Raw genomic sequence first — 21732 nt, forward strand, 5'->3', positions numbered from 1 at the left:
AGGTATATTGAGTTGGGACTGTGTGCCCCTACACTCAACATCCCCAGGATGTTGGGCTTCTAAGTTCTTCAGTCTGCTTTTCATAGTTTTTTGTACTGAATGCTTTTAATCCCTGCTAAACTTCTGAAAACTTCAACACACAAATCCCCTGATCTATATAATCTACTGCTACTGAGACATCAGATGATTTAATCAGCATCAATTAATTAGTCATCATTTATTAAAAGTATATAAAGTAAGAGAAAAGAGGTTCTGTGTGAGGAAAACTTTGAGTTCTTTCATGGAGAAAGTTTAGATCCTTCAGAGAGGGTTTCTCAGCCTCAGCACTACTGACATTTTGGGCAGAATCATCTTTGTCCTGTGCATTGTAGGATGTTCAGCAGCCTCCCTGGCCCCTGCCCACTGGATGCCAGTAAAACCTCCCTGCAACTGTGACAACTCAGGATGTCTCCACACGCTGTCAAATGTCCCTGGAAAGCACAGCACCCCTTTATGGATTTTGCGATATTCGTTTCAGTCACTTTAGGTGTTTTTCTTCATGTATTTTGTTCTGGCTCTGTATTGTTGGGGTTATAGGTTAATTTATTGATATGTCTAACATTTTATGAAAATTGTGTGTGTGTGCTCGCTTGGTCAATAGAAGCATAAATATGCACAATGTCACCAGTGTGCAGAATAGTTCTGATTTTCATCAGAAGCCCTATCCACCTTCTGGACCCTCTCTAGCCCCAGCTGAGAACCACTGTCACACAATCCTTCAACCCTGCCACTTCTTCCCTACCCAGACTCCCACCACCCCTGAGCTTGGCTATTCGTCCCCAACCCCAGCCTCACCCTCAGCTCAAGCTCTTTGCGGAGACTGCTGTGCTCTCCGTCCACTCTGCACAACCAAACACTGCCCTTCCTCCAAGGCCCAGCACCAGGCTTTCTATGGGCCTCTCCTCTCTCCTGGTGCATCTCCCATCACCCACCTCTGCCTGGGCCAGGCCCCTTGGCACTGAGCAGTCTGACTCCTAATGCCGGCGAAAATGTAGTACATTTTCTCCCCTCACTGGCATGTCAGTTCCCAGAGGGCAGGGCCGACTGAAACTAGGAAGCCACTTCCACAATGCACTCACCTCCAGCCCAGCCTTGTGCCACACATTCAGCAGCTCCTCACGTCCACTTCATTGAACCTGACACTCAATCCCTGCCCAAGGCTGCCCTTCCTATCTGATTTCTTAATGCTCTTCCCAACCCACTCCCCACCCACTCCCATGTCTAGCCACTTCTCCAACCTCTCTCCACCTACCAGTTAAAATCCTCCCAGACTCAGCTCAAAAATGTGCCCTCAGGATGAAGTTAAATCTCTTCTTCCCTGCTTCCCTGCCCAGAGCCAACCTACTACCTTTTCCCTTCACACATCTAGAGCACCTGGCACAGGACCTTGTACCTTAATTTAGACTTAATCTGAGTCTGTCTCTCCTTCTCCAACCCCCACCCCACCCACTGCTGTGAGCACCTTGAGGAAAGAGCCTGAGGGCTGTTTATCCTTGCCCGCACAACTCTCCTTCACCTCCCTTTGGGGCCTGGCCGCCCAGCATTAAATTTGAGTTGATTGAACAGAATAGAAACAGGAAGCCCAGACGTTCCGAATCCAGAAGCCGACATCCTGTGAATGCTCTTAAATGCATTTGTGCCTTAATGTCCCCGGACAGGCGCTGCCCCATATCGGGATGGGGCAGCAGAAGGCAGCGAGGCGGGCACCCGCAGCCTGACCGATCGAGCCAGGGCGTCACATGATTCTCCAATCACATGATCCCTAGAAATGGGGGGTTGGGAAGAGAGGAAGGGAGGGAGGAGAGTGAATTGAGTAGGAAAGCAGCACAGATTACATGTTGGCCCCGCCTTTACATCGACGAGTAGCCAATGAGAGCGCGAGAGATCGGACACCTGGCCAATTGAAACTGAGGTGGGCGGGCCATCGAGCCAAGAGGCCCAAACTCTTGAGCTACCCGGCAGCTGCTACCCAGCGAGCTCGAACTCCGACTCAGGTAAGGAGGGTGGCTGCGTAGATCTCTCGCTTGCTCCTCCCCAGGGGCCCAGCCAGGGGGACGTGGGGGTTTGAGGCTCCTCTGGAGTTTCAGCGGGGAAACAAGGAAAGACTCCCTTAGAGAAACTCCGATGCACTGGAAGGAGTTTTATAGGTGGTGGGAGTGAGCAGTAATTGCAGTGACTTCCATTAGAAGGGGCTCTCTCCCTCTCCAGCATCCCCGGAAGCTGCAGCCTCTTCCCCCAAAGCAGGGACCACTTTGTTCTAGAGCCGACTCCGCTTCCGTCGGCAGGTGCTGGTGGTGCTGGTGGTGCTGGTGGTGCTGGGTAGTCCCCGCCCCTGCTCCGAGCTCAGAGGGCTGGAAGTGGAGCTTGAGACCCTGGCCTCCTCAAAGACAGTAGAGACTTGGGAGAGGTGATTGAACCTCTGGGTTGTGTCTGACTCTTTTACTTCCTCTCGTGGGGGGTGGAACAAGCTAACTTCCGCCTCTCCCTGCCACTTTTCCCTGCTCTCTCACCGCTGGGTTGGCTCACTTTTTGGGAATCTGTCTCCTCTCACTCGGAGTTGGGGGCTGCCACCTAGTGGAAGATGACGGAGCTCGGGGCTTGAATAGGCTCCTGTCCTCGCTCTCTGGTGGCAGTGTGGGGTGGAGGTGAGAGGCCATCACTTGGAACCTTACTAAGAGGAATTAGGTCCCCCATCCCTTGTCCTGAGTGTGTGCGCGCGCGCGCATGTGCCTGCATGTGTATCCAACAGAAGTATACACTCTACTCCCGAACCTCAGGATACCCAAGAAGGAAAATATACGTAAATAAATCACTAGGGTGCTGAGTAGTCTGACATGTGTGCAAACAGGCACTCCTTCTGGCCTGAGTCAGAGCAGTGGGACAAGCCTGCGGAGGGCCGAGGTTGGACTCCCAAGAAGCAGGCGGGGCCAGCTGGAGATGTCTTGCCAGGGAGCTATGGGCGTGGAGGAGAGGGTGAAAGGAGCCATGGGCTAGGACCAGTCTTCTTCAGCCTTACCTGGCCAGGAAGGGATGGTCTTTGAGCTAGGGAGGGAGCACTAAGAAAAGCCAGGTGAGGGAGACAGGATGTGAGTGACTGGAGGTCTGCAATTCCCTGCCACACATAATGTGCAGTGTCTACACACAGACTCATAGGGAACTGAGGCCAAGAGACAGAGAGCAACTTTTGAGGCTCTCACTGTCAGTGGTGGCAATTCTAGGACTAGGACCCACCTTGGTGGGTGTATCCAGGCAGCCCCTGTACTCCGAGTTTCTGTCCTGCCTGGTCCACCTGCCCAGGAAGTACTTCTGTCCCCCTTCTCAACTTGAACCCCAGGCCTCTACCTTTCTGGGGTTTGGGGTCCATTCCCAGGCACTGTCCATGGTGCCACTTGTGAAATGAACCCAGGTCCAATATACTCTGGAACCATCAAAGCAAGCCATTTCCATGTCTTGATATATGACATGGATGGGTTACTTGACATCCCTCTGAGCCTCAGTTTCCCCCTTTGAAAAGTAAAGGTAGTAATCACTACTTTGGATGGTTGTTGTAAAGAAGGAAGAAAATAATGTAGTGTTGTAACTGGCTCCTAAGAGGCTCAACAGAGTTGACTGGTTTTGCCTCTTTAGTCAGGGTAACATCTCCCCCGCCCACCCCATTGAACAAACAGGGCTGGCTGAGCTTGGGGAAAGAACTGTTTAGGAAGTGAGAGGCTGCTCCCCTCCAGAGACTGAGGCTTGGTTCCTTCTGCTAACTCAGATCAACAGCTGGGTGGGCATGCATGGCCTCTCTCCACATGCAGCTGGGTTTCAGCTCCAGGGTGGGGAGAGGCAGGGGGACAGGAGGGTGGCATGTTTGGGGATTCAGAAAGGGCCTGGTGGTACTGGGGAGCCCTTAGAACATAGGTGTCCCAAAGGTTGACCCAGCTTGCGTGTCCCCTTCCTTGGGTGGGGAGGGGACCATCAGTGGGCGGGTGGTGGCTGGCCTCTGAGGAAGGCAGCCCAGGCTCTACCAGCACAACACTTCCCTTTTCACAACTTTCTCAACCTCGTGGTTTCCCATGTCATCATGTGAGCTCCCCTCCCCTGCCAACAGGCCTTACTTAGCAGAGTGCAGGTGTGAGCACAACTTCAGGCGAGGAGGTGTCTTGAGGGGCTGGCTGGGGAAGTGGAACCTTGACTTTTCTTTAAGGGGGGGACTCCCTCCTTGCCCCCCAGCCCTGTCCTCCCATGGCTCCTGGTGCCTCCCCAACCCCTGGAGGTGGCCCACATCCCCCCAGGTCAGACCCACAGAACTCACACATCTTCCTGACTCTCACATGCCCACATCTCTGCACACTCAGCCACAGAGGCTCAGGTGTTAGACCACCATTTGGGGACACAGCTTCACAGTTACTCATGTCAGCATTTGTGCTCACGGGTTTACACGTGGTGCATGTGGGACACCCATGCAGGACACAGGTTGGTAGCTGAATCTCAGGCCCCACATCTTTCTTCGTGCCGGGACAAGACGTTGTCAGGAGGCTCAGGTAATCCTGGGCCTGGGTCTACGGCGGGGGTAGTGACTGGCCCCAGAATTGAGGGTGCCATGGGCTTAAGCTAGTTGCCAAATGCCTCTTGGTAATCTGCAGGTGGACCATGTGGACCCTGGTGAGCTGGGTGGCCTTTGTGACAGGGCTGGTGGCTGGAACACAGTGCCCAGATGGTCAGCTCTGCCCTGTGGCCTGTTGCCTGGACCCGGGAGGAGCCAGCTACAGCTGCTGCAATCCCATCCCGGTGAGTGCCCTTCGCCTGGGCAAGAGCCGGCAGCCTGACATTTTCCCATGGGTCATCTCAGATTGGCCAGGGGAGGGGTCCAAGCTCGGGTCTTCCTGTTTATCCACTCCTCTTGCTTCCCAGGACACGTGGCCCGCAGCACTGAGCAGGCGTCTGGGCACACCCTGCCAGATTGATGCCCACTGCCTTCCTGGCTACTCCTGCATCCTCACCGTCTCGGGGACCTCCAGCTGCTGCCCATTCCCAGAGGTGAGGGTGCCCTTAGGTCGATGGAGAGGCTGAGATCTGCATTTCCACTATTCCTGCAGTCTTCTACCCCTCAGGGAAAAGGGCCTGGCCAACGAAGGTGTCTCTGTGTCCCACAGGCCGTGTCATGCGGAGATGGCCGCCATTGCTGCCCACAGGGCTTCCACTGCAGTGCTGATGGGCGGTCCTGCTTCCAGAGATCAGGTGCGACAGAGGTGGAGGTGGAGGTGGAGGACAGGCAGCTCGCAGAGCCTGGCGCACCCAGGAGCCCAGCCAGCTGTGTGACCTTGATTCTTTGATTCCTCGTGCCCTCATCATGTGGCATCTGTACTAAGACCCCCCTGGTCTGACCAGAGGGGCAGCACTGGGGCGAGGAGGGGGTGGGAGAGAATGTGAGACTCCAGGCCCAGAGCCAAGCATTGTGGGGCTGGGCAGAGGCCAGCTGGACTGGTTTAATACCACCCAGGCAATGCGTGCCCCTATCCCGTGCCATATTGCTGAGGCAAGGACTGGCCTGGAAGACAGTGGGTTAGGAGAGCCAGGGGGAGCCCTGAGCCCTAGTGCCAGACTCCGCAGTTCTCCTGTAGCTGGACCTGCAGGCCCTGGTGCCAGCAGCGCCTTGAGTGAGGGGGGTAATGACCTTCACTGACAGGGTGGAATCCTGGGTCATTCCATCCACAGATACCAACCTCTTGGGTGCCGTCCAGTGCCCCGACAGACGGTATGAATGCCCCAACTCCTCCACGTGCTGCACTATGCCTGATGGCTCCTGGGGATGCTGCCCCATGCCCCAGGTAAAGTTTAGGAAGATGGAGGGGAAAGAGGAGGGCAGTAGGGGCAGAGAAACGGCTGGAGGGAGCAAAGACAGAGTCAGGGCCAATTCTTCTTAGGCTTCTTGCTGTGAAGACAAGGTGCACTGCTGCCCCCATGGTACCTCCTGTGACCTGGCTCATGCCCGCTGCCTCACCACCACGGGGACCCACCCCCTGGCAAAGAAGATTCCTGCACAAAAGTCTAAAAGGGCAGGTGAGGAGGTGGGAGAGCATCTGGTTGGGGGTTGAGAGTGAGGAGCAGCCTCATCTGGCTCCTGGCTGGGGAAGGTTCCCCTCTACCCTGGCTGCGCCTCATGCTTCTCTCCCCTCCCAGTGGTCTTGTGCCCTGATGCACAGTCCCAGTGCCCCGACGGTTCTACCTGCTGCAAGCTTCCTAGTGGAAAGTATGGCTGCTGCCCGATGCCCAATGTGAGTGAGGGGCTGTAGCCAGTCGGGCTGTGCCCACCGCCACCTGACCTGGACACCTACCTACCTGGCAGGGACTCCAGGGGGTGGGGCTGGCGGGCTGGTTGCTGGGAGCATGGCTGCTCAGGACTCATGCCACCCCCTAGCGGGGGATTGGGGTAGTGCCAGCTGTCAGCCTGGCTGCTCCCTGAACTCCTGGGAGACTGGAAATCCCAGAGACCCAACCCTGCCCTTACCCAGGCCATCTGCTGCGCCGACCACCTGCACTGCTGCCCTCAAGGCACTGTGTGCGACCTGATCCAGAGTAAGTGCCTCTCGAAGGAGAATGCCACAGACCTCCTCACCAAGCTGCCTGCAGATACAGGTACCGGAGCAGGCCGCATTCCACCTGCACCATGAAGCATGAATAGATATGGGGGTGGGGACTGACAGCTGCCTGGAGAGGCCAGAGCAGGTACAGCCCTCTTTGGTCCACACTGGGCCTTGCCTTAGCATCACTGCCAGGGGTGGCCTGAACGGTACCCTCCATCCTCCACATCTGGTTCTAGCGGTGGAGCTGGCCAAGGGTGGGCACCCCTAAATGTCCCTAGTGCCACTGCTGACCTGTACTCCTTGCCTCCCTCATAGTGCAGGAGGTGAAGTGTGACATGGAGGTGAGCTGCCCAGATGACTACACCTGCTGCCGCCTGCAGTCCGGGGCCTGGGGCTGCTGCCCTTTTGCCCAGGTACCTGGGAGTGATAAGTGGGCTGGGCCAAGCAGACGGTGGCAGCCAGCTAGGCCCCCCCATGCCCACTGTCCCCTCTCCATCCACCCCAGGCCGTGTGCTGTGAGGACCACGTCCACTGCTGTCCGGCTGGGTTTAGGTGTGACACAGAGAAGGGTACCTGCGAACAGGGGGCCCACCGGGTGCCCTGGATGGAGAAGTCCCCAGCCTACCTCAGCCTGCCAGACCCCCAAGCCGTGGAGAGTGATGTCCCCTGTGATAACATCACCAGCTGTCCCTCCTCCAGTACCTGCTGTCGCTTCATGTCTGGGGAGTGGGGCTGCTGCCCTGTCCCAGAGGTACATGGGGTAGGGGACAGTGTGTTGGCCTGGGCAGGTGGCCAGGCTCCTACTGCCTTGTTCTCTACCCTCTGCCCACGCACGGGTGGCACACCAGCTCTGGCAGAGTCATTCCCAGTTAAAGGAGCTGTGAGTGGGTGTAGTAGGGGCTCAGTGTTCTGTCCCAGAGTAGCTTCCTAGACCCCCCTTTTCTGCCACCTCCCCAGGCTGTCTGCTGCTCGGACCACCAGCACTGCTGCCCCCAGGGCTACACATGTATGGCTGAGGGGCACTGCAAGAGGGAGGACAAGATTGTTACTGGGATGGCCAAGATGCCTGCCCACCGGGCTTCGCTGTCCCACCCCAAAGACATGGGCTGTGACCAGCACACCAGCTGCCCAGTGGGGCAGACCTGCTGCCCAAGCCTGAGCAGGGGCTGGGCCTGCTGCCAGCTGCCCCACGTGAGTGCCCACCTGCCTGCTCCCAGATGGGGGAGCTGGGTCCCAGGTTGGGTGGGTAGCGGGGGTGAGAATGTACTGCTGCTCTATCCCCCCAGGCCGTGTGCTGTGAGGACCGCCAGCACTGCTGCCCTGCTGGCTACACCTGTAATGTGAAGGCCCGATCCTGTGAGAAGGAGGCAGATTCTGCCCACCCTGCTGCCCAGCTGACCCACAGCCCTCATGTGGGTGTGGGGAACGTAGAGTGTGGGGCGGGACACTTCTGCCATGATAACCAGACCTGCTGCCCAGACAGCCGAGGGGGCTGGGCCTGCTGTCCCTATCGCCAGGTCAGTGCCATCCCTGGCCCTGGGGCTGGGTCTGGGCATGGGCCAGGTCCTGCTGTGTCTAACTCTCGCTCCCCACTCTGACCATCCAGGGCACCTGTTGTTTGGACAAGCGTCACTGCTGTCCCGCTGGCTTCCGCTGTGGGGCCAAGGGCACCAAGTGTTTGCGCAGGAAAGCCCTGCGCTGGGACACTCCTCTGAGGGACGCGGCCCCCAGACAGCTGCTGTGAGGAGGGATTGAGGACTGAAGACACTCTGCAGCCCTCGGGACCCTGCTCAGAGGGTGCCCACTGCTCAGGCCTCCCCAGCACCTCCCCCTGCCAAATTCTCCCAGACCTTCCCTTCTGAGTCCCCTCATCACCATGGGAGATGGGACCTCAATCTAAGGCCCTCCCCATGGGAAGGGGGGCTGTGGCAAAAGCCACATTTCAAGCTGCCATCCCCTCCCCCAATTTCCATGGACCCTGTGGCCAGGTGCTCTTCCTTATCTACAGGTGTGCGTGTGTGTATGTAGTGCTGCAGTAAAGTTTGTACACTTTCTTAACATTGTCTGATTTGGCCACCCTGCCTGTCCTTCCCAGGAGACCCCTGGGCAACGGCCCCCATCCAGTGTCCACACTCCCCCCACCCCACAGAAAGACACAGAGAAGTTAATCTCACCAGTTTTATATTTGCTATTGCCCACTGCCATCCCATCACATTATCCCCCAGTCCCCAGAGCCGCCCCAGCATCCAGCCCTGTGACATCGTAGCCCAGAGGTGGACTAGTCAGCAAGCAGCACCCCCTCCCCTCCCAGGGGTCCGCTAGAACTCCCTCTCCCTTCCCAGCCCTCACACTAGCAGCTGAGGCCCGGTTGCCCCTCTTGCTTGCCCACGATAGAGCTTTCTATATACAGCCATGTTTATACAGGCACTGCTTCCCCCCACCCAGCCCTCCTCCCCAGCACCTCCCAACGGGGATCTGGACCCTTCCCACCTCCCTCTTGGAGGCAGACCCAGGGTCCCTCCCAAGACTTTACCCAGCACATACCACCAGACAGCTCCACAGACACCCGGGCACCTTTCCAGGCCAGGGCTGAGGGCTAAGGGCGAGGGCCCCCGCAGCTGCCGGGGGCGCGCACCCTGGGGGCGGGCCCTGGCGGAGGGGGCGGGGGCCGGCCTGGAGGCGGTGCCAGGCCCTGCATGGGTGCTACTTGACGTTGAACACCATGAGCGGCCGCTCTTCCCGTCGCTGCCACGGGCTCTTCTTGTCTCCCGCCTCGTCGCCAACCTCTGCCCCGAGCTCGTCCTCTGGGCTGGTGAGCGAGTCGCGCCGCAACTCGCTGGCGCTGCTGCGGGAACTGTCCCCGCGGCTGCGGCCCCGACCCCGGGGTACCGTGGCCGCCCGGCCCTCGGGAGCGGCCACCTCGTCCAGCAGCGGTGTCAGCGAGTTGTCCTCCGGGGAGCAGAGGCCCGTGCGGCTCTCGCTGCTGCTGGGTTCCGTGTCCTCGCTGAGCGCCAGGCGGGGAGGTGCGGGCGGAGGCGGTGGCGGCGGCGGCGGCGGCGGTGGGGCAGCGGCTGGGGGTCGCTCCCGTTCCTCCCGCAGGGGCCGCCGGCGCGCCGGCCGAGCCTCGTGCACGTCGACGCCCGAGTCCAGGCTGGCATCCGTGCTGCGGCCGCCGCCGCCCGCCTGCAGATCGATGTAGGAGTGGCGCACTTGCGAGTTGGAGCGCCCGTCGAGGGACACGAACCAGGCGCGTGGGTGAGGCTTCACGCCCAGTTCGAGCAGCTTCTTCTCGGTCAGCGCCTGCAGCTCCCCGTTGAGCTGCGCCATGGTCGATTCGTTGAACAGCACCGGGATGGTGACTGAGCCGCTGACAGGCGCTGAGCGCCCGCTCCCCCAGCCCTCGCCGCTGCCACCCCCACCGCCCTCGCTCCCGGGGCCCGAGTGGCCCGGCATCAGCGGGCGCTGGGGGTCGGGCTGGGGAAAAGGGCGCACCGGGCCGGGGGTCGCGCCCTCTGGCGGCGCCGGCTCGTCGCCCGCCCCCGTTGCTCCTGCCTCGCCGCCGAGACGCACGTAGTGTGCGGGGATCACCAACGTGGGCATGACGTTGCGGTAGACACTGTCCTTAAGGTGGTCGATGGAGCCGCAGAAGATGAGCTGCCCGGCCTGACTGAGAGACGGCGGACGCGCCAGCTGGTCCACGGACTGCGACAGCAGGAAGTCGGGGGTCTTGCTCTCGGTCGCCCCCTTGTGGCCCAGGTAGTGCTCGAAGGGCGGCGGCGGCGAGGGCGGCTCCTGCAGGAAGGCCGCGGGCCCCGTGGGCACCCGCCGGTACTCCTCCAGGCCTGGCTCTAACCCGCCAGGACCCTCTACCGAGCGGGCGCCCTTCATCCCGGCACCCTCGCCCCCGCGGGCACTTGCCGGCTCGGCGGCCGGGCGGCCTGTGGAGCGCGGCTTGGCACGGAAGAAGTCGTCCCGGGAGGTGGCCAAGTCGCGGGAGCTGGAGAAGGCTGAGTGGAGGGGACCTGGAGGTGGAGCCTCGGGGTCCCCTGACGGGGCAGGCTCCAGTGGTCCCCCACAGATTAGGTGGAGCTGGGACATCGAGGTGGCCTGGTCTCGCTTGTTACCGTCAGAGGGCCCGGAGAGCTGCAGCTTGCGGTGCTGTTGCCTCGGCTTCAGGCAGCGCCTCCTGGAGAGGAGGCAGACGGGGACCCTCAGAAAAGGGTGGGGACCAGAGCAGCTCTCTAAACCCGCAGTTGCAAGATGAGGGATGAATATGGTTGGAGGGCTCAGAACAACGCCTGGGACTCAGCAGAGAGGTTGGGGAGCCTAGATGGGTCCTGAGAGGTTTGTGGAAGGAGCTTGAGTGTCTGTGGGAGGTCCGGCCAGCAGATGTGTCCAGTAAACTGCACTCCTTGGCACACACCAGGTGCAGTGAGAGCCAGGGAGGAGCACCTAAGCCAACAGGCACATATCTGGCCTGAGGGCCCCTGGAAGTGAGATCTGGTGTGGTAGGAGTAGCTGCAGGGAGGGGCCTGGTCTGCAGCTCCTGCCTTCTCTCCCCCCACTTCTCTGAGGCCACCAGTCTGGGTCTTTGCATGTGCATATGCAATGCTTTCCTGTCAGAGCCTTAAGGATCCAAATTGTATTCTATGCATCTTTGGGGCCAGAGTGCCCAGCAGACCAGACATGGAGCAGGCCTCAGTCAGTGCCTGGGATGAGAGAAGGCTGGGGGATTGGGAGGCAGTAGGAGGGGATTGGGGGGCACTCACCGGCAGTAGTAGATGAGCAGACACAGCAGAATGAGCACCAGTAGGGCCAGGGCTGCCAGGATGGTGAGCAGGAAGATGGTGTGGTAGGTGCCAATGTCCTGGATGCCCGACGTGATGGTGACCAGCCCTGTGCCAGGCAAGGGCTTAGCGTTCCCAGGTGTGGATGTCCCTCCTGCCATTCAGGAGTCCAATCTCCCAGCCTCTCCCTCCACCACTGTCCCCTGTCCCTGCTGTCCCCCCACTCTCACCAGCTGTGGGGGAAGCCATGGCAGCCGCCCAGTACCCCAGCTGGGGGGAGATGAAGGTCCAGTAGAGCTGCCGGCCTTCCTTCCGGATCACGCCAGTGCCATTGCGTACCCACAGCCCTGGGAGAGGCAGGGGTTTCATCAAACTCAGTGTCCTGAAACTTAAGTCCCACTTTCTTTCCCCAGACTCCAGCACCTGCATCCCCCTGAGACACTCACCACTCTTGGGGTCGAACCTCCAGGCTGGAATGCTGGTGCCCACGGCAAGGGCACGAGGCTCCGAGGGCACAGGCAGGGACAGATGAATGGGGCCCGAGAGTGGCACCTCGGTCCCATTACCTGCCAGCAGGTGCACGCTCACAGCAGCCACTGGCATCAGCTCCAGCCAGGAGCCATTGCCTGGGAGAAAGGGACACAAGAGTTGAGGGCTTAAATTCTGATGGGGGGAACATCCCTTCCATGACTGGCACCCGGCATACCTGAGCTGGAGGCCTCTGTGCCCAGGAAGGCAGGGAAAGCCCGCATTTCCTGCTGGGTGCTGGCAGGTGTGAGCGAGGCCCAGAGCTGGCTGTAGGTAGAGCTGACGGGCAGGCGGGCAGCCCGGCGCTGGAACTGCACCCAGGGCTGGGAGCGGGCACCTGGATGGAGAGAGGAGCTGCAGTAACCTGGCCAGTGACAAGGCTCCCCAAGGACCAGAGCAGAAAGTAAGAGTCTAAGGAGAAGGGGGATCAATGGCTCAAGCCACTTGGGAAGGCCAGGGAGGGTGGAGATTTAGGGAGAGAACTGGACAGTCTTAGAATGTTGACCTAGAAGGGACATGGACCTGAAGTCTCCTAGCCCTGGCTGTGTGACCCTGAGCGAGTTACTTGCTCTCTCTGAAACACTGTTTCCATATTAACTTATAAAATGATGATGTTCAGCTCCTTAAACAATTATTATTGTCTACTGTGTGGCAGGCACTGTGTTAGGTGCTGAATTCCCTGCCTTCAAGTTCATAGTCTAGGGCGGCACTGTTCACTACCCATTGGAACTTTCTGCTATGGATGGAAATGTTCTACATCTGTGCTGCCTGTTACAGGACCCACTAGGCACACAGGGGCTATTATGGACTTGACATGTAGCTAGTATGACTGGGGAACTGCATTTATTTATTTATTTATTTATTTATTTATTTATTTATTTATTTTTAAAATTGAAATACAATTTGCAGTGTGTCAATTTCTGGTGTACAGTAAAATGTCCCAGTCTTGCATATACATACATATATTTGTTTTCATATGTTTTCCATTAAAGGTTATTACAGGATATTGAGCATAGTTCCCTGTGCTAGAACTGCATTTATTTTTTTCCAAGATCTGCATTTATTTTTAATTCTAAAAAGTGTAGTGAATTTTTAATTTATCCAAATTTAGATAGCCACATGTGGCTTTTGGCTACTGCATTTAACAGCTTTGGTCCTGTGTGTGTGTGTGTATCTGTCTGTCTTGGGGTGGATGGGATGTATAAACAGAATTCCAATATAATATGGTAATAGCTAACATTTACTAAGCTTTAAGATATGCTGGGCACTGCTGTAAGCAGGTTACCTATACTAACCCTGGCAATTAGCACAACAGCCCCTGAGGTACGTGCCCATTTTATAGCTGCAACCATGGAAGTGGAAGAAATTCAGTAACTTGCCCAAGGTCACAATCCTGGAGCCCAGCTGAAGCCCAGACAGTCTGGTGCCAGGGCCCATCCTCTCACCCACCAGTTCATCCTGCCTTGTTATTAAAATAGCAGGATGAGAGGGGAGTTTGGCCTGCCCAGCTCAGGAAGGCCCCATGGAGTCTTGCAGAATGAGTAAGACTCAGCCAGGAAAGAAAGTGGAAAGGAACTTCCTGGAGGACTGACAGAGAAAGGCGCAGGGTCACAAGGCAGCTTGCTGGTCGGGTGGCTGGAGTGGGAGGCAGGCAAGGCAGCAGCCCACACGCCAGGTTCTGGAGGGCACGAAAGCAGTGGGAGCCGTGGGGACGCTTTAAGCTAGGGGGCAACAACAGGTTCACTTGGTGTTTTAGAAACCTCCAAAGACATTTCAGAAGCCTCTGGTTCAAGATCAGAGAGAGGAAGATGAGCAAACAAGAAGAGTAATTTGAGGTGGGGGAGGGTATAGCTGAGTGATAGAGCACATGCTTAGCATGCACAAGGCCCTGGGTTCAATTCCCAGTACTCCCATTAAGAAAGAAAGAAAGAAAGAAAGAAAGAAAGAAAGAAAGAAAGAAAGAAAGAAAGAAAGAAAGAAAGAAAGAAAGAAAGAAAGAAATTTAATTACCCACCCAAAAATAAATAAATAAATAAAATAAATGAATAAAGTTTTAAAAAGAGTAATTTGAGGACAAGGGCTCTAATTAAGAATATAAACTGAGGAGGGGAGGCTCCCCCTCCACCCACAGTGGCTCCCTAGTACTAACCAGATGGCGTCCACCCTCTGCCTGGCTGGGCAACCAGGCTGCACCAGGCACCCCTCCTGCATAGCCAGACCAGAGCAGTCCCTGCACCTCATGGCTCCCTTATGCCCCTGCATCTTGATTCCTCTGCCATGAGGGTGCGTCTGCTCCCCCTTCAACTCCCGAGCCCACGGGTCCCACAGCTTCCTTCAACAAATCCTCTCGCCCTGCTATACTCCCACGGGAGGGTCCTCTCAGTATTGAATGTAGCCGCCCTCCACTCCACTGCCCTGCCTGCTCTGTAATTATTTCAGGGTTTGCAATGTTCTGTTTGTCTATCTTCCTACCAGTCTGTGAACTCCACAAGGCGGGGAGCGGGTCGGCTCTTCCTTACCGTTACTCCCCAGCACCAGACACAATGCCTGGCACAGCCCGGCTGCTGCAGGCAGTATTGGTTGGGTGAGACCGAAAGCCTGTGGGTAGACAAGGGCCACTGCGGGACTGCTCCAGGCCTTGCACTTGATAGGTGTTCTATACCTGTGGAATGACCCTCTCATGGCCTCTAACATAGCCAGCCACCCAATAGGTGCACAAGAAGTATGTGTAGACCCACTGAAGATAAGGTGGCAGGAAGTTGGAATTCTAATGGTAGGAGCAGAGGGAGAATAGAAACCATGAGAGGCCCCAGTAACAATATACATTTATTGACCACCTTCTATGCTGTTTTTTGCATGCCTGATGATATTTAATCCTTACCTCAATTTGATGATGTACATACTATCAATATCCACATCTTATAGATGAACAAACTAATGCTCAGAGAGATTAAGTGACTCGTCCAAGGGCACCCAGCTAATATGTGGCAGAGCAGAGCTCTCTATACCCAGGTCAGGGAGAAGGAAGAGGAGCTGGCATGGGCGGCAGGGGGAGTGGAAAGAGGGCAGCCTTACCAGGAGAGCCCAAGAGGATGTGCACCAAGTCCTCATAGAGGATGAGGGTGGCCGGCCGCTCAGGAAGCAGGTAGAGGCTGACTGAGGCATACACTGCGGGAGGGGTGGGCTGTTAGCTCAAGAGGAAGCCCCTATCCCCCAGGCCAGGCACTCCCACCATCTGAATCCCAGTGACTTCATCCTCCCTCAGCCCCCTCTGTGTACCCCAGCCCAGGCAGCAGCTGCTAGAACGCCTGCTCCCTCCACCCTCCAAGGACTATTTTGGGAAGGGGCTGATGGGGTCAGCTGCTGCTTCCCCCCACCTGCCCCTGCACTCACAGGGCAGCTTGTCAACACGCCAGGGGACAGAGTTGGTGAGGAAGCCAGGGCGGGCAGCAGTGACCAGCACCCAGGTGCCCAGGCGGTAGCTGAGGGGCAGTGTGGCCACGCCCTCCGAGTCCGTGGTGCCAGCGGCCAGCAGCATCCGGTTCCCAAACACATCCACTGAGGCCTGGGCCAAGGGCACCAGCTCCCCACTCACATACACCTGCACCTTGATCAGGATCTCTGTGGGCAAGATGGGGTGAGGAGAGTGAGGAGGAGGGAGGGGAGAAAAGAGAACTGGGAGGAGCCTCAGAGGAGAGAGGAGATCAGAGGAAGGGGCTGTGGGTTGGGAGTGGCTTTGGAGCCCAAGCTACACAAGATACTATAAAAGCCAGCATTTATAGAACTCTCATTTAAACCTCACATCAGCCTGTAAGGTGGGGGGTACAATTAGCATATTTCATTAATTCTAACACATACACTTTTTGACATTTTACCGCTTCTGAACTCAGGCTACACCTATGATTGATGATGTCATCATTATAATCAGCAGCAGCTTCTTCCTTTTTTACTGGCACATGAAATAAATAATGATGCATCTTACAGTCAATGATGATTTGATAAAATATGCTCTTAGCTCATTTTACAGATAAAGAAACCGAGGCTCAAAGAGTTCAGATACTTGTACTACAGTTAAGTGGGAGATCTGAGATCCAAATCTGGGAGTCTGTCTCTAGACCGAGATTCTTACCACTGGACCCTATGGGGCTGGTGTCAGGGAGAGGAGAGGGAAGACGGCTGAGAAAGGATGAATGACTGCAGAACCAGGGATCTGCAAGTGGAGGGAAGAGCAGTCAGGATTCAGCCATTTGGAAGGGAGAAAGGGAGACTGGGTCAAAATTTGGGTTCTCAAGAAAAAACTGAGAAGGGGACACTATGCGAGTTGGCCATTCACATCATTCATCCCCTTCCCAGAATCCTTCGCACAAGCCTGTTTCCCTTCAAATTTAGGGATTCATCCTAAACCCCTAAGCTCAAACAAGTACCTCCTGACCCCTCCCCCTCACATGAACTGCCAGCCCCCTCTCAGCTGGTCAGCTACAGTCAATCACCATGGCAACGCCCTCATTCCTCCCAGGAGATGGGCAGGGAGCTGAGGCCCTGGCAAGGGGAAGACAATCTGGGGGTGGGGGTTACACAGGCCCAAGGGAAACTAGTGTGGAGGGGGCTGGGAAGGGAAGTCCAAGTCTTTGCTTCCAGCCACATCTGCCCCAGACCCCAGGATGGTCTGGCTGGGATGGGCCTGCAGGTGTCCTGAACTCAGATGGGGTGACAGGGCAGGGACCAGGCCTGCAGTTGTTCTCATGGATTCTGCAGGCAGCTGCTCTGATCCATAGCACCATTTACCCCTCCCCCCTCCTCAAGAACATGCCTCACCCCTACCCTGTTGCTAGAAATGGCAGTAGGTGTCATGCCTGGAAAGGTACAGATGCCTCTGTGCAGGGGCCCAGGAGGGAAGTGGGGAATGGGGTGCATGCTGGACACAAACCTAGGGGAGTCCAGGTACAGAAGGAAGAGCAGGGGGCTGAGGGCAGCAGGGCACGGGGAGGTCAGGGGCCTCATGAGTGGAGCCTGACACTCAACAGCGACAGGTGTCTTATCTCAGGCTTTCAACCAACCTCAGGGCCAGCACCACGCCTGCCCCTGGCATCCTATCCAGCTGTTCGCCTGAGTCCACCTCCCTCTCGCCTCCCAGGCCAGAGCCCAATTTGGCAAGAGGGTGCACACACTCCACACTTTCCTGCTCTCTGGTTCTCCCAGGAACTGAAAGCCTCCCCGCCCACCCCGCCCCTGCTCCCCCCTGCTCTACCACTACCCAGCAGGAATTCTGAGAAGTTAGAGGGGCTGGCAGACTCCCCACCCCCTACCCCAGTCTAGTAGCAGCTGGATGGAGCAGCTGGGAAAAGAGGACTCAGGAGTCTGGAACATGGTCATTTGAAGGAATGCCTTGGGTTCAAGGGCAGAGCCTCAGAAAAGGGGAGAGGACCCAGGGAACAATACAGGGGTGGGCAGGTAAGGCTGAGGAGGCATCAGTGCTAAGCTGGGGAGGGGAAGGGCAGGTGCCTGGCAGAGGCCCTTCCCCCTTCCCCTCAATCTGGGCCCCTAGCCAGCGGCCTGGCAGAACCCCCTCTCCTGGCTCTATTCCAGCCAATTCCCTGGGCCCCCTCCTCTGGGATGCAGGACTTGAGTAAGAAGCTTCCTGAAAACACAGAGCACCTTCCTACACATCAAAGCTTCCTCTCCTCCTGCAGGGAGCAGGGAAGACAGGCCGGGGAGATCCATCCCTGTTCCTCAAAGCCTGACATTCCATACAGTATCCGCCTGTCCTGGTTTCAGCCCTGCCTCATTCCAAGAGGAAATCCGACCCCCTCCCTTCATCCGGACCCCACTTCCCTCATCTAGACCCCTTCCCACCCTGCTTTTCCTGCCAGCTTCTTGGTAGGGAGATGAAGAGTGGAGAGCACCATTTCAGACAGGAGTGGGGAGAACAGTAGCGGGGATGCTGGGGCCAGAGGCTGGAAGGCAGGCGCAGGGCTGGAGTGGGTGGGCCCCTGAGAATCCAAGGGTGGGTAAAGAGTCATGGTCTAGCTCTCCCATCCTCTTCTGCCGCAGGAACAGACCCCACCCCCACCTCACACACCCACCTGGGCGGTGAGGCGGTGGGAGGGTCTCCTGCATTGCCATGGAGAGATGAGATGAGGAGGGGGTGACCTGGGGGCAGGCTAGGGACAAGAGTGGCTGGAGTCCTGCTGGACAGGGACCCAGGCACCTGCCCTCCCAGCCGACACTGCTCACAGCCTGTTAGCCAGCTCAGCATGGCTCCGCCACCATAGCTCTGCCATGCGCCTTGAGCTGGGAATCACAACGTACCCCTTTTTCCAGACTCCCCCAACTGCAGCCCCTCCTTCGTCATGGGCTGATCAGTGTCTCTTTGGTACACCCCAGATTCTGAACCTGGGGGGCTGGCTGGGGGCTGTCAGGCTCCAGGGTGAAGAACCCCATTCGAGCAGTCAATCCGCCCACCGCCTCACTCACTCCCCATTCTCCCCTCCCCCCTTCAAACCCAGCTCTAGGCGCCCAGCCCCCGTTCGGGCCCAGGGTGGCAGCCGCTGCCTGCGCCCCCACCCCGCCGAGGTCGGGAGCGAGGAACCCGCAGGGGGCTGCGGAGCAGGCGCCCGCCCCTGCCCGCCCCTGGGCGGGTGTCTTCGATAGACAATGGCTCAGGCAGCAACGCCTCGCGGACCAGGAGGGAGAAAAACAAGGCGGGAGGGGGCGGCGGCGCGGAGCCTGGGGACCCCCGCCCTCCTATTGTGTCTCCCCTAGACCCCTGCCCGCCAGTCTCCCTCTCCCTCCCTCCTCTCTCCCGTAAGCGCCAAACCCAGGTCGCCTAGCTCCCCCCACCCAAATAGAATAGTCTCCAATTCACGAGCGCCGCGAAGAGGGGGCTGGCAGTCAGGGGCCCAGTGGCGGGCGGTGGCGGGGTGGGTGCTGCAGGCCCGCAATCGCTGCCTTTCCCGACCGAGACTTACCCTGCGGGCTGGGGGACTCCGGCGGCGACTTGCCGGGTGCCCGGGAGGCACCTCCGAGTAGTAGCCCCAGCAGCGGCAGTAGCCGCGCGAGGATGCTGGGGCCACTCGACGGCGGCATCGCAGGGCTCGGCCCGGCCCTAGCGGCCCATGGCTCCTGCCCGGCCCCGCTCGGCCGGCCCCGCTCAGCCACAGCTCTACGCCGCGCCGCGCTGCTCGGGCTCCCGCTCTGGCTGCGGTGGCCGCTCAGCGCGATTGTCTCCGCCCGGAGCAGCCGCCAGCGCCCCCTGCAGTCGGCGCCCACCTCGCGGGCCTCCGGGTGCCGCCCCCTCGCCGCCCTGCTCCGCCCGCCGTCCTCCCGCACAGCCCACCCGCAGCCCACCCCGCAACCCCTGCCGCTCGCCCAGACCCCCAGCTTCAAGGAAGAGTAGCGAATAGGATCCAATCACCGGGGTCCTCAGAGTTCCAGAGCCCTTGAAATTTAGTGTAAAGTTTTGGGAGAAAGAATGGCTATTGCTTATAATATACTAAAGAGGTCACAAGTGTTCCCCAAAAGTGTTAAGAACTGCCTAGTTCTCCCCGCACAAACACCCCAGCAGTATTGGGGAGGTAGAGCGCAGCCCTCTTAGGAATCACTCAGAACGGGTTCTCGTCTAGCCTTTGTTTCTTCTTGAGCCATAAGCAAGTTGCTTACCCTTCTGGTCCACAGCCTTCCTTTAAAATGAGAGTTGTAATAATCTCTACCTCGTGGAGTTATTGTAACGATTAAAAGAGATAATGATGTAAAGGGTTTAGCACATGCCTGACCAGAGCAGGGGTGCAATAAATGGTGCTATTGTTGGCCCAGGGTGAGGTGGGGGCTCACCGCCACACAGGTAGTAAGATCCATTGCTGGGCAAACACAATGCTTAGAAAATTCTTCTAGATATGGAAGCAGCGTTTCTCTCCCATTGAGAATCGTGGGTTAGTCCCACTGATTCTGGTTAATGGATGACTAACGGAGTCTTTTCCTTCTTCCTCAGCCATTGAAACCCACATTTGAACCCCCAGTTGGAAGCCTGCCCTGACCCCAGCTAAGCTCTTTCTTTCCAGTTTCTTGTTGTCCTCATCGTTCAGCTTCTGGGTGGTCAAATCCTCATCTAGTCTGGTAACCTTCTCCTGGATCTGTCTGGCTTATCACCTCTTTATCACATTGGGTCCCCTGGTTGCATCTGCTGACTTAAGGACACATTGTTATGAGCTGGTGAACAAAGTCACTCCCTTCCTTCCTTCCTTCCTTTCTTTTTTCTTTCTTTCTTTTTTCCTTTCTCTCTTTCTTTTTTCCTTTCTCTTTCTCTCTTTCTCTCTCTCTCTCTTTCTTCCTTTCTTTCTCTTCCTTCCTTCCTTTCTCTTTGTTGCATTCTCTCTCTCCCTCCTTTTTCTGTTTCTTTGTTTCTCATAAGTTTCCATCTAATCAGATTTCCCAGTCTTATTCTTATGAAACCAATTTTTTCACAACCTCAACACAGGATCTAGGACTCATTCCTGGTGAATTTCATCTTGTTGGTTTCAACCCAACTTTCCAATCTGTCAAGGCTGCCTTGAATCTGCATCAGTCACCCATTGTATTGGAGCTCCCTCTCAGCCAGCAGCCATCTGCTCCATGAAGAGCAGCTTCCTTGCTTCCATTCAAGGGACTCCTGACAATATCAGGCAGTCCAGGGATGGAGCTTTGGGACACCCCCATAGAGATTGCCTTCAGCTTTATCAAAATTGTTCAGCTTTAAATCCGAGTCTCTACCATCCAGTTCACATTTCTGTCTTGTCTATAAGGACAAATGCCAAATGCTTTGCTGGATCAAGATAAATTGTCTGAGGCCACCCAATTACAATGGCAGAGGAAAGAGGGAGTTTGGCTGGTGTTCAAGGATCACAGCTTAATCTTTTCCTAAATGGTCACAGTCACCCCACTAGAAACCTGTTCTGGAACTTGCATGCATGGATGTCAAACTGTTCCCTTCTTTTCAGAATCTACCTGTTACTCCTTTGGGTAAAATCAAATACCAGCAGCTCTTGTGAAGTGTCTGTTCATCAATGGCTTCCTACAATGCTTAGCATCAAGTCCAAATTCCTCCCCATGGCCACAAGGTGCTGTCTGCCTGCCCCAACCCCTGAGCTCGTCTGGACCCCTCACCCACCTCCAGCCCATGAGCCTCCTTGCTTTTACACATCAAGCCTGCTCCCACTTCAGGCCTTTTCACTGGCTGCTCTTTCTGTCCAGAACACTTTATTCCCCTGCAGCCATTTGCTTCATTCATTCATCTCTCTGCTCACCTCGTCAGAAAGGCCTTCCCTGCCCACTCTCCCTAAAGTGTCAGCCCTCTCCCAACACCCACTTAATCTGGTCACTATCTCCTTACCTTTATTTGTATTTCCAGCACCGATTGCCCCTGACCGTATATTAATTTGTTTACTCTTTATCCTTGGTTGAATATAAGTTCCATGAGCACAGAGACTTTGTTTTCTTCACTGCTCCAAACCAGCACTGGAATAGTGCTGGGTACATGGTAGGTGCTCAATAAATATTTATTGAACTAATGAACCTCTCAGGACTCCAGGTGGAACCCCCCACCTCTATCCGCTGACTCCAGTCTTGGGGGTGGGACCGTTGTCTTCCACTCCTAGCCCTCCTGTGAGCTCCCTGCCCAGGGCCCAAGTTCCTAACTGAAAACCCTTCCCCTTGGTGGGGAAGAAGGAACAGCAGGCAGCAGGGGAGCCAGATAGCAGTGCCTGCTCCTCTCTCCCTGCTGTAACACTGCCTTCCTCAGGCTGAGGGCTTAGTCAGCCTCCCTCTGCCCCTCCTTA

The 21732-nt window shown here is 56.8% G+C and overlaps 2 protein-coding genes across 4 annotated transcripts; one reads left to right on the top strand and one right to left on the bottom strand.

The window, feature by feature from the left end:
* Nucleotides 1–1929: 1929 nt before the first annotated feature.
* GRN (granulin precursor) lies at nucleotides 1930–8666 on the top strand. Of its 3 annotated transcripts, XM_010986454.3 has the most exons (14): nucleotides 1983–2033; nucleotides 2325–2446; nucleotides 4668–4812; nucleotides 4936–5061; nucleotides 5178–5262; nucleotides 5740–5852; nucleotides 5949–6084; nucleotides 6205–6299; nucleotides 6537–6660; nucleotides 6924–7021; nucleotides 7114–7359; nucleotides 7566–7799; nucleotides 7895–8125; nucleotides 8215–8666. In XM_010986454.3, the coding sequence occupies exons 3-14, from the start codon at nucleotides 4675–4677 to the stop codon at nucleotides 8350–8352; spliced, it is 1764 nt and encodes a 587-aa protein (XP_010984756.1). In that variant the 5' UTR covers nucleotides 1983–2033; nucleotides 2325–2446; nucleotides 4668–4674; the 3' UTR covers nucleotides 8353–8666. The 3 variants fall into 3 exon arrangements, with proteins under 3 accessions (XP_031324493.1, XP_010984756.1, XP_010984755.1); XM_031468633.2 differs by lacking the exon at nucleotides 2325–2446 and having other exon boundaries at nucleotides 1930–2033; XM_010986453.3 differs by lacking the exons at nucleotides 1983–2033; nucleotides 2325–2446 and adding an exon at nucleotides 4486–4565.
* A 74-nt stretch (nucleotides 8667–8740) lies between these two features.
* Nucleotides 8741–19143, bottom strand: FAM171A2 (family with sequence similarity 171 member A2). Its single transcript, XM_031468630.2, has 8 exons — nucleotides 18892–19143; nucleotides 15317–15544; nucleotides 14999–15091; nucleotides 12102–12260; nucleotides 11842–12021; nucleotides 11626–11742; nucleotides 11378–11504; nucleotides 8741–10794 (listed from the first exon to the last, which is right to left on the bottom strand). The coding sequence occupies exons 1-8, from the start codon at nucleotides 19007–19009 to the stop codon at nucleotides 9312–9314; spliced, it is 2505 nt and encodes an 834-aa protein (XP_031324490.2). The 5' UTR covers nucleotides 19010–19143; the 3' UTR covers nucleotides 8741–9311.
* Between the last annotated feature and the right edge of the window lie 2589 nt (nucleotides 19144–21732).

Source organism: Camelus dromedarius, chromosome 16 (genome assembly GCF_036321535.1).
Source record: "Camelus dromedarius isolate mCamDro1 chromosome 16, mCamDro1.pat, whole genome shotgun sequence".
Taxonomy (NCBI): Eukaryota; Metazoa; Chordata; class Mammalia; order Artiodactyla; family Camelidae; genus Camelus; species Camelus dromedarius.